Genomic DNA, 16,944 nt, shown 5'->3' on the forward strand with positions numbered 1-16,944 from the left:
AGGGGGTGCTTTTCACTTTGAGTGGCTGTCAGCCATTCCCAACAGTTCTCTTAATAGTCAAGATTATGCTCAAAATAAAGAAAGAAAGAGCCAGAGTCAACGTAATGGTGTTGCCATGGCCCAGACAAACATGGTTTCCTTACCTGACTCAGCTGGCTGGTTGCTATTCGATAACTTTTCACATAGCTCTCCATCACCTCTCCCAGGAGGGCAGGCAGATTTTTTATCCCAGTCTCACAGTGGTCAGGTGGCATTACGCCTGTCCTTCTCTACGTGTAGGCCCTGTGGTTGAGCTCAACACCATTTCACTCAATAGTTTTGGTTGTCTCTCTATGGTCCCACCTGCCAGGACGACGTGACCAGCTAACCAGAGTCCATAGCAAAGTCCCCCAGCCTCAGGGGACTATTTCAAAATAGTTTTTGTGTATAGATGCATTATTTTGAATTAGCTTAATTCGAATTAACTATTTTGAATTAAGTTAATTCGAAATAGTGATGTAGTGTAGACATACTCCTAGAGTGGAGAGCCTGTAGGGACACTGCTCAATAAAGACAAATGGGACTCTACTATAAGAAATCTCTGTTCGAAGTCGCAGGAGGGCACTAGTACTTGTAGGGATACATATTTTGAAAAACTACTCTTATTACACAGGGTGAGTAACCATTTATTTTGACTGACAGAAACTGTATTATTTTTTATTTCTTGGTTAGGTCATTAACATATTTGAGAGTTCAACTTTTGGTTCTGATTTGGGATGGAAAACATTTTCAAAATTTAAAAAATAAATAAATTGGAGAATGCAAAAACCACTTCCTGCCCATTCCTACTTGTGGTACAGAGGCTTCATCAGTGGCAACTTTGGCCATAGCACATTTGTAGCTGCTAACTCTACTTAGGGGTTAATTTCCTCCCCACCACCACTTCCCAGAAGTTAGGTACTTCTGGCTATGGGTTTTTCAGTCTGAAGGGATATTCCTGAGTAACACTAGGAAAAACCATGAATATCCTGAAGTTTTTTTAGGAAAAAGCAGAGGGACATATTCTGTGCAGGTGTAAATCAGCATAGCACCACGGATGCTGATTTTCCCCAGCTAATGATCTGGCTACAGAGTCAGATTTCTGTAGCTTGTAGTGGTTTCCATTTTCAGGAGGATCATCTACTTAATCATCTTTTTGAAAAAATGAAGCTAGAAGTTCAGCTTAACATTTATTGTGTAGTTTCCCAAAATGAAGATGTGGCCAGTGACTAGCAGTTTTGTCAGACTTCAGAAAACAGCTATAATACTGTCTTTGCAAAACACTTTGAAAACTTTGATAGAAAAAATGCTATAAAATCTAATCTTATTATTACATTAGCATAGAAAAATAGATTTCTGAAAGAGTTGTCTGAAAGAGCTGTCTTAGGCCTTTTTAGTTGTTATTTGTGAAGTGAAATTGTTTTAAAAGAACATTTCTAAGGTAAGACTATTTGTGTCTTGAATGTTCAGAAGTTAATTCATTTAAATCATGAATACCATATTTTTTGCACAATAAGTATTAATATTTCCTTTTACTTTTTCTTCAAAGTAAAGTCAAATGTAATTAAAAAATTAGATACATAAAATCTCTCAAAATAAGTTGATTATGTGGTATGTTTAAATTGTCTATTTACTATATCCTATTTTAGGGACTGAAATATGTAATTTTATGTAGGAGAAGCATTAACCTTAATGAGTAAAGCTCCAGTGCATTCTGAAACAGCCAGCATTTTGGTCTATTAATCCAGGTTAGATTGATTTATTACTTTAGGTCTGTACTTTGTACTCTTATGATGAGCTTAGTTCATTTTAATATAACATTATTTTGACCATCATCTAAAGTAATGAAACAAGATTAGCTGACTAAAATGAGAGCGGATTAAAAAAAATGAAATGGTATATCTTAATAATAAATAATTGTGCCTTGTGCCATACTTTTCTAAGGAGGCAACTTAGCTGTAAAAAGTGCAAGTAGACTATAAATAATGATTCTATGATCTTTCAATGAATAATGATTCTTTTTTTATTTTCTCTGAAGGTGTGTGCATGTTGGAAGCCTTACAAGCCTTTTGGGACTTGTATACATACACTAGCACTCACTTTAGTATAACTTAAGTTGCTCAAAGGTGTGAAAAAGCCACGCCTGTGAGCAATGTAAGTTGTACCTACTATCCTCAGCACCATTGTGGTCAGTGTTCTTTTTGCAAGATTACTCAGGGAGATGGAGTAATTATGCTGATGGCAGAGCTCCCATCAGCATAGGGTGAGTGCATTAGCAGCACTACAGTGGCACAGCTACATCTGTACAGCTGTGCCACTAGCGATTCTAATGTAGACTAGCACTTAAAGCTTGCTGAGTATCCTGGGAGTGATGAGTCTACAACAGACTGAAGTGTTTCTGTTAAGCTATGTAAGGGTATGTCTACACTACCCCGCTAGTTCGAACTAGTGGGGTAATGTAGGCATACCGCAATTGCAAATGAAGCCCGGGATTTGAATTTCCCGGGCTTCATTTGCATAAGCGGGGTGCCGCCATTTTTAAATCCCCGCTCGTTCGAACCCCGTGCCACGCGGCTACACGCGGCACGACCTAGGTACTTCGAACTAGGCTTCCTAGTTCGAACTACCGTTACTCCTCGTGGCACGGGGTTTGAACGAGCGGGGATTTTAAAATGGCGGCGCCCCGCTTTTGCAAATGAAGCCCAGGAAATTCAAATCCCGGGCTTCATTTGCAATTGCGGTATGCCTACATTACCCCACTAGTTCGAACTAGCGGGGTAGTGTAGACATACCCTAAGTTAATTGTATTGTCTGTAGCAAAGTAAACTTACCTAACTGTCACCTATTTGGGCCACTTTTAGGGCAACTCATTCTCCAAGCCCATTCATTCTCTGGTCTCTTTTGATATTGATAAGCATTTTCATCTGTTATAGCTGTGAGTGTGGTATTTTGTAATGGGGGTCTCAGTGCACTAGGGGTTGGACTGAAAGCATCAATTCCACTCAGTCAAGTCACAGAAAGCAGTTTTATTTATTTCAGAGCATGTGACAGTTGGCAAGTTTCAGGTTCAGTTGCTGAAATTCTCGCTTCCCTTTTCACCACTTCACATACGCACAGTTATGATGGCCTGGCCTAAAATAATGATAATATAATAAGGCATCTAACTATGTACTTTAGCTGGATTAGCAGGAGAACTGAAGGAAGACAAAGGAGAGTAGGCTTGATCTTGCTTCTTTTGAGGTTGATGAGATTTTGCTGTTTATCTCAGTGAGAGTAGGATAAGATGATAGGTGCTTTTTGTTAGAAGGTTTTGGAATAATCTAACTTTTATCACAGAGAAGTTGGATATTCTTGCAGTGTACCCTATGTCTAGACTGCAAGCCTCTTTCGAAAGAGGCTTTTTCGAAAGATACTTTCGAAAAAGCCTCTTTCGAAAGAGAGTGTCTAGACTGCACGCGGAACTTTTGAAAAAGCGAGTGGGTCTGGATGCTCACTTTCTAAAAAGCCCTGTTTGCTTTCAAGAAAGCCTTTTTTCGAAAGAGCACTTTCGAAAAAAGGCGTTCTTCCTCGTGGAATTAGGTTTACCGCCATCGAAAGAAAAGCCGCGTTCTTTCGATTTAATTTCGAAAGAACACGGCTGCAGTCTAGACGCAGGTGAAGTTTTTTCGAAAAAACCCCTGTGTCTGGACACAGCCCTAGTGTACAAGAATGGAAGGTAGAGTAGGTTCCAGGAGCCTCTTGTCACACCCCCTGTGCTCAAACAATATGACCATTCCATTGTACTCATGAGTGCCAGCAGATAGCACCAGCTCATGCATCACATTCCTCTACGAGTGGTTGCCTGACAGTTGGAGGCATTTCCTGCCTCCCATATCAATAGCATCAAGCTTTCATCAGAAGATGGAGGTTATATACCTTGTACCTTTTCAAAGAATCAGCGAATTATACTCTACTCCATCACATTCTGCCACTCTGCATTACTCTATATTGTGATGTCCTGCTTTGGTCATCGGGATCCTTGTAGGTCTCTGGGTAGCATCTCTACTCATCCTTGAAAATGCCAGGGCAAAGATTAGACCTTTATTTCAAAGAAATAAAATGCTGATAGAATGAAAAAGAGGTTTGTATTTTGTTTTTTAAATGTGATATATGTTAATATTGTTTTTTCTTTCGTCATTAGAAAGCAGGTGACGAAGTGGATATAGTACTCTTGGGCAACAAGTGTGATAAGGAGGCAGAACGGGTAATACCAAAACAAAGAGGGGAAAAGGTAAGCATTGGTCACTAGTGTTTTCTCCTAGCCCTGCAGAGTATTTTTGCATTTATTACGACCTTAAGAAGTGGAATATGTTGTTGAGGTTCAAAGATTTTGTTATGAATTGATATGAAAGAATACTTGTTTAATATATGAGCAGAATATGGCAAATCATTTTACTATTTGCTATATTTAGAGCACGGATTATTATATAAGTTTAACTTTAAAACATATTTATTATACACTTTCTAGTATAACATCTGAAAACTCTCTTATTTCAAAGGTAGACTTTTAAAATATTTTGGAGTCTGCATTTTCAGGTTATTGTTTTTAAGTGGAATGTTAAAATACAATACTTATTTCATTCCTCATTAGTGTTCCCTGTAAGCTGGGTTCATATGTGGACACTGAGGAGAAATTCAAATACCGCTCAGCTGTTTAGCAGAGTGTCCACAGCTAGGTTTTATGTTTCTATTGTTGGTGCACTTTCGCATATGCCTTGGTGCATATAACATTATTATATACATGGATGGAAAAGATTAGAGGGAACATTGTACATCATTTTTCTGAAACCTGATCTATCAGTAATCTTCCACAACTGAATCTATGACTCTTCCTTTGCTGTCTTTGAAGCATGATTTCATTGTCTTCCTCACCAGACAGCAAAGCAACAGAAAGTCTAGAGTTGCATCATTGTATCTTTTATACCTCTTTGAGTCTATACAATTCTTCTAAAACTATCGAGAGCAAAATCAGGCCCAGAGAACACCCATTTGCTGCTATAGGCCAATGAATCTCTCTGACACCCTCTGCTGCTGTTTACATATATCATAGGCAGCAGCTTAATACACTGTTTTCTCATATTGAGTACGCAGGACCACCTATATAAACAACCAAGTTTGTGACCCACTATCTTTAAAGAGTATGATGCAGAGTCTTGTCCGTTGAGGGCTCATGCTGTTGCATCTCTATCCCTCCATTTATTAATTATGCTTATTTTTAGTATCCTTCACAGTGGGACTGATTTTTTTTTATTGTTTTGTTTCCATTGTTTTTTATACTTATGCTAATTGGACTGAGGAATTTTACAAGATATTTACTAGGATATGTTCACTTATTTGGTTCATGTTGTAACTGTAGCAAGGGATTCAGAATCTTTCAGACAAGTAACACTGAGACAAAATTATTTCATAAACCTATTGAAATTAACAGTGGTAGCTGCTTGGATACATGTGAATGTCTGTATAGAAATGAAATAGTAGGAGCTGCAGGTACTTCTCCTTTCTGAAATGAGGCCCAACATGTCTCAAAATCAATGGCCACTTTTGAAAGTGTTGGCTGAAATACCAGCAGTGCGCTAGAGAGACCTGAAGAAGAGCTCTGCATAAGCTTGAAAGCTTTTCTCTCTCATAAATAAAAGTTGATCCAAGAAAATATATTACCTTATTCCCCTGTCTCTCTAATATCCTAGGACCAACAAGTCTGCCACAATACTGTTTGCAACAATGTGCTAGACTACGGCTAGACTGCAGGCTTCTTTCGGAAGAAGCTTTCCTGGAAGAGATCTTCCGAAAAAACTTCTTCTGAAAGAGAATGTCCACACTGCCAAAGCTCATCAAAAAAGCTATCTGCTTTTTCAAAAGATAGTGTCCACACTGAATGAATGCTATCTTGCATTTAAGCTGTGATTTCTATGGACAGAGTGGCTACCACCAGGGCACCCGTGCTTTTTCCTCTTTCCTCTTCTTTCGAAAGAACTCCCTCTTCCCCATCCACACATGCCTTTTTCCAAAAGAGCTCTTTAGGAAAAAGGTAGCTTCTTCATAGAAAGAGGTTTACCAGTGTTGGAAAAGCCCCTTTGTTCTTTAGATTTTTTTGTTTCGAAAAAACACAATTGCAGTGTGGATGTAAGATTTTTCGGGAAAACATCAGTTTTTCCAAAAACACTTTCTCGTGTAGACATAGCTCTAGACACTATATATATTTATGACAAGCAGACTGGTGCCAAGATAAACCCATTATTTTTAAGAGAAGCTGCATACAGCAATGAGTCAACAAACTTTCTACTACTCTGTATAGATTCAGCCTACAACTGCTCTGAACTCCGTTTCTTTGTTTTGGTTTCTCAGCAGAAAGTGCATCACAGGGAACCAAAGGCTTTATAAGGAGTGCACAGAAAGCATTGCATCTCTACACTTCCTAGTGCATTTTCTCTACAGCACCGACACCATACAAACTAGATGAAGAAATGGTTCCTGCCTCAAGGAGCTTGACTTTAAACCAATACACCACACTAAGGGCACGTCTACACTGCACCTCTCTTGTGCAAAAGCCTATGCAAATGAAGCGTGGATTAGCATATCGCTGCACGTAATTTGCATAATTAATTAGGGGCCGTTTTTGCGTAAGAGGTTTTTGCGCAAAAAGGAGCTGTGTAGATGGCTCCTTTTTGCGCAAAAACCCCCTCTTGCGCAAGAGCCATTCTTCCTGAAAAAAATGAGGAAGAACTGCTCTTGCACAAGTGGGGAGTTTTGCACAAAAAGGAGCCGTCTACACAGCTCCTTTTTGCGCAAAACCTCTTATGCAAAAACGACCCCTAATTAATTATGCAAATAAAGTTCGGCAATATACTAATCCATGCTTCATTTGCATAGGCTTTTGCACAGGAAGGAAGCAGTATAGACGTAGCCTTAGGCACACAAGGCATTGGGAAGCTCAGGGCAATGTTCTAATTTATAAATAAATAGCATTCCAGGTATAATCAGCAGTATCTGTTCTGTGGCCATGGAATTTGCTGCATGTTGAATTTTGCTTCCAAATCTAAGTTTTCTGCAGTTTTCAAAGTGGTCTCTAGACCTTGCCATTGTGAAAATGTGCATGGAAATGTCTTCCTGAATTGCAGACAGCCTGCACCAATAACCCATAGATGTTCCATTCATATCAGTATTAACAATAAATTCTAAAGAAGATGGGCCAGAGCCACAGCTAGTGTACCACAGAAAAGCTCTAGTGAAGTCAATGGACTTTCTGCAGATTTATATTAATTGAGGATATGACCAGAGAGCTTTGAATGTCAACATTGTTAACCCTTTCACTGCTGATAATTTTCTCAGACATGTGTAGGCGACGTCCAGACCAGTGTTCTCAACCAGTGGTACGAGTACCCTTAGAGGTGTCTGGGGGGGTACGTCAACACAACTGAATTTTGGGAAAAAATGAATTTTTGCTTTAAGGTTTACAGTGCTTTATTTTTTTTGTTCTTTTTACACCCAAAAATTTCATCACTCTCCCGGCTATGATTAAGTTGTTTAAACAAATGTGTTGCAATGGTAGAAAAAAATTGTGTGTCTGAAAATTGTAGGTACTGGGGTAATTATAATTATTTTTTAAAGGGATATTGTATAAAAAAAATTGAGAAACACTGCTCTAGACTACAGGCTTCTTGCGCAAGAAGCTTTTTTCGGAAGGGATCTTCTTGCAAAAGAGAGCGTCCACACTGCAAAAGTGCATCGAAAAAGCGATGCGTTTTTTCAAAAGATAGTGTTCAGGCAATCTGGACGCTGTCTCACATGTAAGCAGTGATTACTATGAACAGAATGGCCATCAGGGTACCTGTGCTTTTTCCTCTTCCTTTTCCACACACACCTTTTTGCGAAAGAGCTCTTTTGGTGGGGAGGGAGTTATTGAAAAAACATATTTCAGGTTTTCAAAAAAAAAAAAAAATAATGGGATATTTTCTTTTTATAAATTTTATCTTCCTTGTTAAACTGCATCTTACTTTTCCAGTGGGGAGAAAAACCCATAAAGTTTTCTTTCACTGAAAAGCTAAATAGATTCTGAGAACTTCTGACAAAAACATTTTGAGAAAATTTTCATAAAATATAAATAGCATTTTTGATCAGTCCTGCTCTTAGATGCCCAAAGTCCCAGCTGTCAATACCCACAACTCCACTCTGATCTTTTCTGCAGTGCAAATATAAACTGTCAACATAAAAATCTGGAAGCACATGAAGAACTGAAAATGTGAGAACTGGGTAAAATATAATAACACAGGGCTACTTACTGATTGCTTTATTTGGTTTCACATTTGGATAAACAAAACATGTATTTTTTTAGAATGGAGCTATCTCAAAATTTCTATATTGCTATGCCATTGTGCCTCAGAAACCAAGGGCCTGTGCTTCAAAATAAAGTAGTTTTTGGGTGTAGTTAAAGTTTCATAAGCATTTAATTTATAACATGTGGGTGCAACTTACTTGAAAGGAAATGAGAATAGTGGAACTGACTGGGGGGGGGGCTGTGATGGGGGGAGGTTATGTAGGAACCTTTTAAAGAGCTGTGGCAAGTTACTCTCTGTCAGAACCCGCTGGGAGATCAATGAGGCACATCTCAATATTGTAGCTATAACTCTGAGCATACACTGGCGTTTGCAGCTAAAAATTGTATTCACATATAAGGTTTGTAATCAGCTCTTATCTCTTTTATAAGGTGGACACTCCGTCAAGCAGGGTGAACACTTTATATGGGACAGGGTGTTCTGCAAGCATTTAACCATTTTTTTCAGATCATGAAATAAAATTCTAAAGCAGTGTTTCCCACCATGTGGTCTGCAGACCCCAGGGGCTCATGGGAAAGGAAAGGAAAGGAAAGGAAAGGAAAGGAAAGGAAAGGAAAGGAAAGGAAAGGAAAGGAAAGGATCGGGCCCACCACGGGACTGGGACTTTCCGCCAGGCGATTCTCGCCGGGGGCTCGCCATTCGCAACTAGCTACATACAGGCTGCCTCCTGCCCTCAGGGTGGGATCTTCATACCCCAGGAGGCACCATCCGTCCTCCCACCACCAGCTGCGCTGCCGTTTCAGCTCCAGCCTTCACTTCCCTCCCAGTCCTGCATTGGGCTTGATCCTTACTCTTCTTTTCCTTTCTTTTTTTTTTCTCCCCCAGGGCTCCATGCCCAGCCAAGGGCGGAGTGCCCCACGGGGCAGGAGCTGTCTTTGGCCACAAGAGCTCTCTTGCTGTATCCTCCGTGAGTGGGCAGGAGACGCATTCGGGTGGGAGCTGAGGAAGCAGCATGGGTCAACAAACGTTCTGGCTGTCGCTTTCCACTGCTCCCCTTGGGGGGAGGTGGGTCTGTAAAATTTTAACAGATTGAAAAGGGGTCCATATGCTCGAAAAGGTTGGGAACCACTGCTCTAAAGTAATAATAATAAATAGTGATGTCACCCTGTGATCTGTATTGCAAGTTGTATCCTTTTAAAGGGCACAGTTCCCTCATTCATTATACACCTTGAATTGGAAGATTTTCATGGACTTCATCTAGCCTATGCAGAGTCATAACAAGATGCTATATGTGTATATTTACATACCATTTTTCAAACAAAGTGATCAAGTAACTTGGAGACTATTATAATGCACATGCACAAGGGGGCAGTGTTAAGGTTTCACAGACTGTTAAATGTGGTGTTTTCTGATTTGAGTGCTTAACCATGTAACCATATATTTCTTTTAACACGTTTTTTGAACACATCATTATCTCTTCACCATCCAGTCTGCTCCCCAGATTTCCCGTGTTGTGAATCACTCTTTAGTTATACTAAGTGTTTCTTTTTCTAATGTGATTTCGCTCTAGAGAATTCTGACTTAGCTAACACTGTCCACTCATGCCGATTTTTAAAAGCATGTATTAACAAAAATAAAATTTTAGAATATTAATTCTGTCAGTGAAGAAGCAAGCAACAAGAATAATACATTTGTAAAATCCTGCTCGGAGAATTTACAGAATCTGCAACATTGTCCTATATTCTGGCTCTTCCTGAAGGTTCCTCAAGTCTGGCCGCACTATTTCATTTTATAGTAGACCACCACAATTTCATTTAGAGAATTTCTTTAAAACCATTTGGCTTTGTAATTCTCTTACTTCTACTGCTCGGAAGATGACATTATATCATACATTTTAATCTTGACAGTGTGAAGTAGTATATATTACAAGTCACTTTCTTTTTTTGTAGTCATTCATTTTGGCAGAAATTTTAGCTTTTTGAAAAGCAAAACTAGTAACATTATCTCTGTCCCTCAAGAATAAATAAAATGAGGATTAATATTAGTAGATAACGGTGGTGACTTTTCCCTTAAGCAACTCATTACATCAGAATATAGCATTAGCCAAAGAAGGAGCCCGCCATTATTTTGTTTGTCTCCAGATACTTAATTTTAAATAGGATTTTACACTAATAACAATATCAAACAGCAATTATACACCCTGGTTATAAAGAATGCCAGGGATCCAAGCCTTTTGTTCGGGATACCCAGGGATTCGTTATAGCAGGAGAAGGGAGGGTACAGATCCTCCTCCCCTGGAAGTGTGTCCAGAGCAGAGTGGCTTCTGGGGCTGAGTAAGCCCAGGAGCGGAGGAGCTCTCTGACATCTGCCACAGCCCTAGAGCTGGAGGAACACTTTGTCCCAGTCACGGCACTGGGGCCAGAGGAACACATGGCCATTAGGGTTGCCAGATGGCTTAACCAAAAATACTGAACCCCTTCCCCCAAGAAAAAACACCAGGGAAAAAATTCTGTTGAGAGACGAGAATAGAGAAAAAAAATAAAAGGACCCCGAGAGTTTTAAGCAAAAAAAAAAAAAAAAAAAATTAAAAAACCCAGCATGGCCCCTTTAAGAAATGCCTTTGAGGCTTTTTGGCCGGCGGCCGAGCCAGACAACTCCCCTACAGAACCAGTTAAGCACCTGGTATTTTCGCCTCCTGGCTGGGAAAAAAATCAGAAAGTACCTGACATTTTAGGTGTCTGGTATTTTCTGAAGTTTTTACCAGACAGGAGGTGAAAATACTGGACTGTCTGGATCAATACCGGACACTCGGCAACCCAATTGGCTGTGGCCCAGAGGTTGAAGGACGTGTCAGCTCTCTGCCTCAGTCCCTGACTGAAGGAGATATCACACGCACAAACACACCCGTTGCAGCCCCATGGCTGTAGGAGCTCTCTTCCCCCTCCCACAATGGGTGGGGTCAGAGGTGGGAACTAGGAATCATATTCTCTATAGCTCAAGGTTTGATATTGCAAAGGGTTTTATAGCATGGGTATTCTGTACTGCATCATAAATATTCCAAACACTTCTTTCTTTGGATAAACATTGAGGTATAACGTGTTACAATTCTTTGCTAAGAACTTAGTATACTTAGCATTCCAAGAGATGTATGATCTTATATTAAAGTTTGTCTTTAGGAGAGATGTTAGCTAGGGATGTTAATTATAATTTAAAATGTTAACCGGTTAAACGCTAGGTTTAACTGGTTAACCTTAGCGCAGCCCCCCGGCCATGCAGGGCCGGCTTTAGGCCAATTCGCCCAATTCCTCTGAATCGGGCCCCGTGCCCTAAAGCCAGAGGGCCCCGTGCCCTAAACCCGGAAATGTGCTGGGCACACTGCTGGAGAGGGCGTCAGCCCCAGAGGAGGAGCACGGCGACTTCTGTGCACCACAGGAGTGGGAGTCGGCCCCTGGGTTTGGCTGGAAGGCGGGACTCTGCCCTGTAACTGGGGATTTAAAGGGGTTATGAGTTGTTTCTTTATGTGCTGGGTTGGTTTTTTTTTTTTTTTTCCTAAACCAAAATTTGTTTCGAATTGGGCCCCATACTTCCTAAAGCCAGCCCTGCGCCCATGGTGCAGTGTGCCCAGCCAGGCTGGAGCAGCCTCCCGCTTTCATCATGTTTTAAGAGTTCCTGAAATTAGTAAGTTAAGGGTGCATATGAAATTTTTCTATGGAATCACATTTAATACATTTATGAAGATATGCTTTATGTATTATTAATGTAATCTAAGTTTTACTTGTATTGAAAACTTACTTTATCAAATATTTTTGTTTTATAAATAGTATTTTACATGTCCTTCACTTGCCTTTATTTGTTTTTCAGCTTGCATGGGAATATGGTATACCGTTTTTTGAAACCAGTGCTACAGATAACATAAATATTGAAGATGCTTTTTCCGTATTGACCAAAGAAATATTGAACAAGGTAGGCTCCTTTATTGGGTGGCGAAGGTCACGCAGTAAAACTTTTTTCGGCCAAATCCTGTGGACAGAATAAATTCTGCAGAAGACCTTTAACACTACCAGAACCAGTTTGGTGAGCCTCTATACAGGGGAATGTTTGTCACCTGTGTACCATGGAGCTGTGCTCTGTGGGTATGCCTTGTATTCTATCACAAGGGGAAGTTTTGGGCATAAGGAAAACATGGGTCGGGGAAGAAGTAGGACTGGTGAATGTGCAGCTTTGCAGATTCATCAGCCACATAGGAAGGTACGGCAGCCACAAAGGCTATGTCTACTGTGGGGGAGAGGTTCAGAAAAATAACAAACATACCTTTTTCTGCTTGTTATTTTTGGAAGATACCTTATGCCTCATAAAATGAGGAATTCAGTGATGCCAAAAGAATGTGCCTGCTTTTTTGGAAACTCTTCTGAAAAAGCAGACGCATTCCCTGGACACGGCAGAGCTTTTCGTATCCCGGAAAAACTTTGCAGTCTAGACATAGCCAGAGTGGCTTAGAGGGGGGGAGGATTGAGGATAAAGAATACGTGGAAGGAGTTAGACCTTTCTGTTCAATTAGCAAATATCTGATCTCCAATTTATAACATATTTGTGAAAATGATTTACATCATTATTGCTAGAGAGGAAAATGTACTCTTCTTCTGAAATTGCTAAGATTTAAAATATTCTAAGTTAATTAAGCAATGAATTGCTGCTGTCTGATATAGTGTTTCTTACCCTGAAGGGTATGGCAGTGTAAAGGTACTTATTGTAGGTACTGCATGATGGAGCCCGAGTCTCTAGATTAATAACAAAACACTGAATCATAAAGTAGCTAAGACAATATTTTCCATACAGAGATTTATTTTTAGATAGTAGAATATTGCTTTAGTTCAGTGGTGGACTACCTGTGGCCCATCAAGGTTTTATGTGTGGCCCATAAGACATTTTGTTTACACTACACAACTCACTTGCCTAGGTTACCCATCGCTGCTTTAGACAATGGATATTCTTCATAAGTGTGTTATTAGTGTCATTCATCACCATCGTTAATTATACAAAACTAGTCTTCAGTTCAAAATAGTCTTGAAGTCATTGAAGATAAATGAACAAAATTACTGACATAGTTGGAAGTTCCAGTGTTTTGATGAAATGGCCAGATGGGGTGGTTGTTTATTAATTCAGATGATCTGTCTGGGCCAAAGAGTCAAAAGTATTAACATAACCAAATCAATGTCCAACATTACACAGTTTCAGAAGAGTTTGGAGATTGGTGTGCAGAGATTTCAGCCTGCTTAGTGCCATAGTAAACATAGCATTAAAAATCCTAACAATCCATTAAAAGATTGTCTCTTGGGTGGTATTAAAGATGGTAAAAATTATCCTTTGGGGAAAAGAGAAGTTAGTAGAGATGGGCTGGAACTATTGTTGCTGCCGCTGTTAAAGTCTCATTCCTTTGACACACATACACGCCAAAGGAGAGAGAAAGGAATGGCACGGGTAGAAAATGAAACTTACATCTCTGGCATTGACTTTCACTTGCAATCTCACTTCTGGAAATATTGTAGCAGCTTGGCTGGCTAAGTCTTATTAAACAGAAGGCAAAAAGAGAAAGATTTGAAAGAGAGGAAATCAGATGAGGAAGGAAAAGGACTTTTGTTATTGGGGTGGGAGGAGAGAGAGAAAAAAATCTCACATCCCAGGTGATGTGTGGGATTCAGCTGGAGCTAGTAGAGATGGCAAAATCATCTGGGGCACTTCCTCTGGCCCAGTCTGGACAGAACAAATGTTGGGATCAGGATGACAAAGACCCGGAGCCCCAGTAGACAGTTGGGGCTGCAGCCATTATGGTAAAGTTTTCTCCAATAGCCAGTGTTCCTCTCAAAGTCTTTTTTTTAAGGATCCCAAAGGAGAGTGATAGGTGGAGTAGCCCATCCATTCATTATTTTATTTACCAACTAGAAGATTTACCTGGTGTTGCTCAGGTCCTTAACGCCAACAAGTTTTGCTTTTCTTCATTTAAATCATTGTTCTGGGGTGGGGCTGGGGATGAGGGGTTCACGATGCATGCTGCCAGGGGAGAGAGAGCACAATCCCAGCCCTCTCTCACCACAACAGCTGGGGGCCAGGTGAGAAGCACCTCTCTATGGCCACTGTTTAAAGGTAACCATTTTTTTAATCTCTAAAAGTCTTTATTCAGATGCATCTTCAGTTATAAATAAAGTGGAACTGACAGTCACAGTCAGATTAATCCAGCATTCTTGTCTGTGCTCTAGGGTGAAAGTAGACTCCATGACTAACTGGTGTACCCTGCACTGGGCCTGTCGTCCTAAGTGGGGTTGGGGTGGGGGTAAATAAAACACCAAAGTTAGCTTTAAAAGAAGCACAAGTCCATCATGGAAAAGGGTAAAGAAGCTGAAGTGATTATGCAGTTGTAAAGGTGTGTGAAAGTATTAACTTCTCCTTTGTGTGTGTGTGTATGCTTTCTCAAAATGTTCTCATGAGAATTATGTATTTGCCATTGGTAGAATGTCATCTTGTCTGAAGATGTTTAAAATCCCTGATGTCTTAACAGGTGCGTCTGTGACATTATTTTGGTCAGTGAAATTTCGTTTTGTTGATTCAGATAAGGTGCTTCTTCACCTTAGTTTCGTTAGTTTTCCCACTAGCCTGGTAAAGCAAATTTACAATAAAAACAAAAATCTGCCTTACTGTATCACTAAAATTTTCAGGTATAACAGAACCATTTGCATGTTCACAAAACAGTGAAATGTGGATGGACTGCTTGAATTTTAACATTCATAACTGTGTTGGATAAGTGAATGTAGTCAGCAATAGGATCAGCAACAGTGAAGAATGATGCAGTGATGTAATCCATGCATCTGGGACAGCAATACATCTTTTTTACAATAGTAAAACATTTATTTACCCATCCTAAAATAAGGTATCTTATATTGCATCTCTCACATGATGTTTTGGTCCAAAATTGTTCCTCAAGGCGCAGGTCTTTGAGCCCTAGTTCCCTTCCACTTTGGCCAGTTTATTTCCATGGAATTGATCCTCCTATCCTGGGATCCACACAGGAGTAGGGGGTGAGGATTAGGTGGGCCCATGCTGGATGTAGATAGACCAGTGAAAACATATTGCCCCCAACCAGTTCCCTTAAAGCAGTGGTCCCCAACCTTTTGGGGCTGCCGGGTGCCCGGGGGCAGGGACACTCATGAGCCACACAGCTGGGGGCAGGGCCGTGCATACACCACGCAGCTGGGGCGGTGCCGCGCATGCGCTACACAGCCAGTGTGGTGCCATGCATGCACCGCGCACCTGAGGTCCGGGGGACAAGAATGGCTTAGGCCGGCCCTGGTCACTCAGCGGGTGCACATAAATGCCCCTGCATGCGCCATGGCATCCATGGGCACCGCGTTGGGGACCACTGCCTTAAAGGGATATCCCCTTTAAGGAGTTCTCTAGAGAAGCCATTAGAGTCAGGTTGCCAGGAAGCAGGTGAGGCATGTTAAGAGTTGATGTAAGGAGTTTCAGAGATAAATATGTCTGCAGGTTCACAATAGCAACTTTTATTGGTTCTACAAAAGTCAGAAACTATTCTAAATATTCTTGAGCACCATCTGCTAGCCCTCATTAACTATATATTCTCCACCTGCATCAGGGATCCTGGGGACTATGATATGTGCACAGGCACAGGGCTTCCTGGATCTCTGTAAAGTTAGAAGAGTTTGTGGCTTGAAGAAAGATTCTGAGATTGGAAGGAATATTGATTTATGCAGACTTAAAGCTCCATGTATATTTGTTTTTCAGAGGGCTCATCTAGACTTCGCTAAAGTGTCGAAAGGGAATATGCAGATTCCGTGGCATTTGCATATCTTCTTCTGATCTCACTTTTGAAAGCAGAGCTTTTGAAAGTGAAAGTAGTCAAGACTTGTTTTTTGGCAACTCCCCCCTCCCCCTTTTTCGAAAAGCTGTGTACTCATTTTTTGAGGAAAAGTGGCTTTTTGAAAAAGGAGGGATTGGCGAAAAAACCACATCTTGACTACTTTCACTTTCAAAAGCTCCGTTTTTGAAAGTGAGATCGGAAGAAGATAGGCAAATGCCACAGAATTTGCATATCCCCTTTCGACGCTTTAGCATAGTCTAGATGAGCCTAAAGTTATTATACTTACTAATATAAAAGAGTGGGCACCATACTTTAAACCGTGGCAGCAAGTTATCCTTTGTCTGAGTCTGCTACATCTTCCTTTGTATTATATTTGTATAGTGGGCTAGAAGCATATTGTTCATGATCAATGTTATTAGATAGCTAACTAAGCATTATACAGACTTTTAAAGTTGTGAAAACCATTTTATAGTAAGGCCTCAGTCTTGCATCTCTCACGTAGGTAGTCTCACTAAAGTTCACTGATCACCTCAACTCATTGCAACTGTTCACCTGAGTAGCAGAGGCAGGCCATAATTTTGAGACTAACTAGTGCATGGTTTTTTTTCAGTCCAAACAGCTATTATTAAATTACTTACTTTTTTCAGTGATATAATGTTTCTGACATTTGTATATGAGGCTTATCAGGTATTCTGAAAGTTTGCAGCGACATGTTTACAAATAACAGTATTTTATTTAGTCAGA

The 16,944-nt window shown here is 40.3% G+C and overlaps 1 protein-coding gene across 4 annotated transcripts in view; it reads left to right on the plus strand.

The window, feature by feature from the left end:
* The window catches only part of LOC102455279 (ras-related protein Rab-10-like), a 43,576-nt gene that overhangs the window by 15,796 nt on the left and 10,836 nt on the right, over positions 1-16,944 (plus strand). For 2 of the 4 annotated variants that reach the window (XR_012901492.1, XR_012901493.1), the window contains exons 4-6: positions 4,199-4,288; positions 9,216-9,297; positions 12,192-12,293. Coding sequence is in view for 2 of the 4 variants with exons in the window: in XM_075920760.1 (XP_075776875.1) it covers positions 4,199-4,288; positions 12,192-12,293 (192 nt within the window). In the remaining 2 variants the exon portion in view is untranslated. The remainder of the gene's footprint in view (positions 1-4,198; positions 4,289-9,215; positions 9,298-12,191; positions 12,294-16,944) is intronic. The other 2 variants (XM_075920760.1, XM_025180005.2) reach the window with 1 other exon arrangement.

The sequence above is a fragment of the Pelodiscus sinensis genome, chromosome 2 (genome assembly GCF_049634645.1).
Source record: "Pelodiscus sinensis isolate JC-2024 chromosome 2, ASM4963464v1, whole genome shotgun sequence".
Classification (NCBI taxonomy): domain Eukaryota; kingdom Metazoa; phylum Chordata; order Testudines; family Trionychidae; genus Pelodiscus; species Pelodiscus sinensis.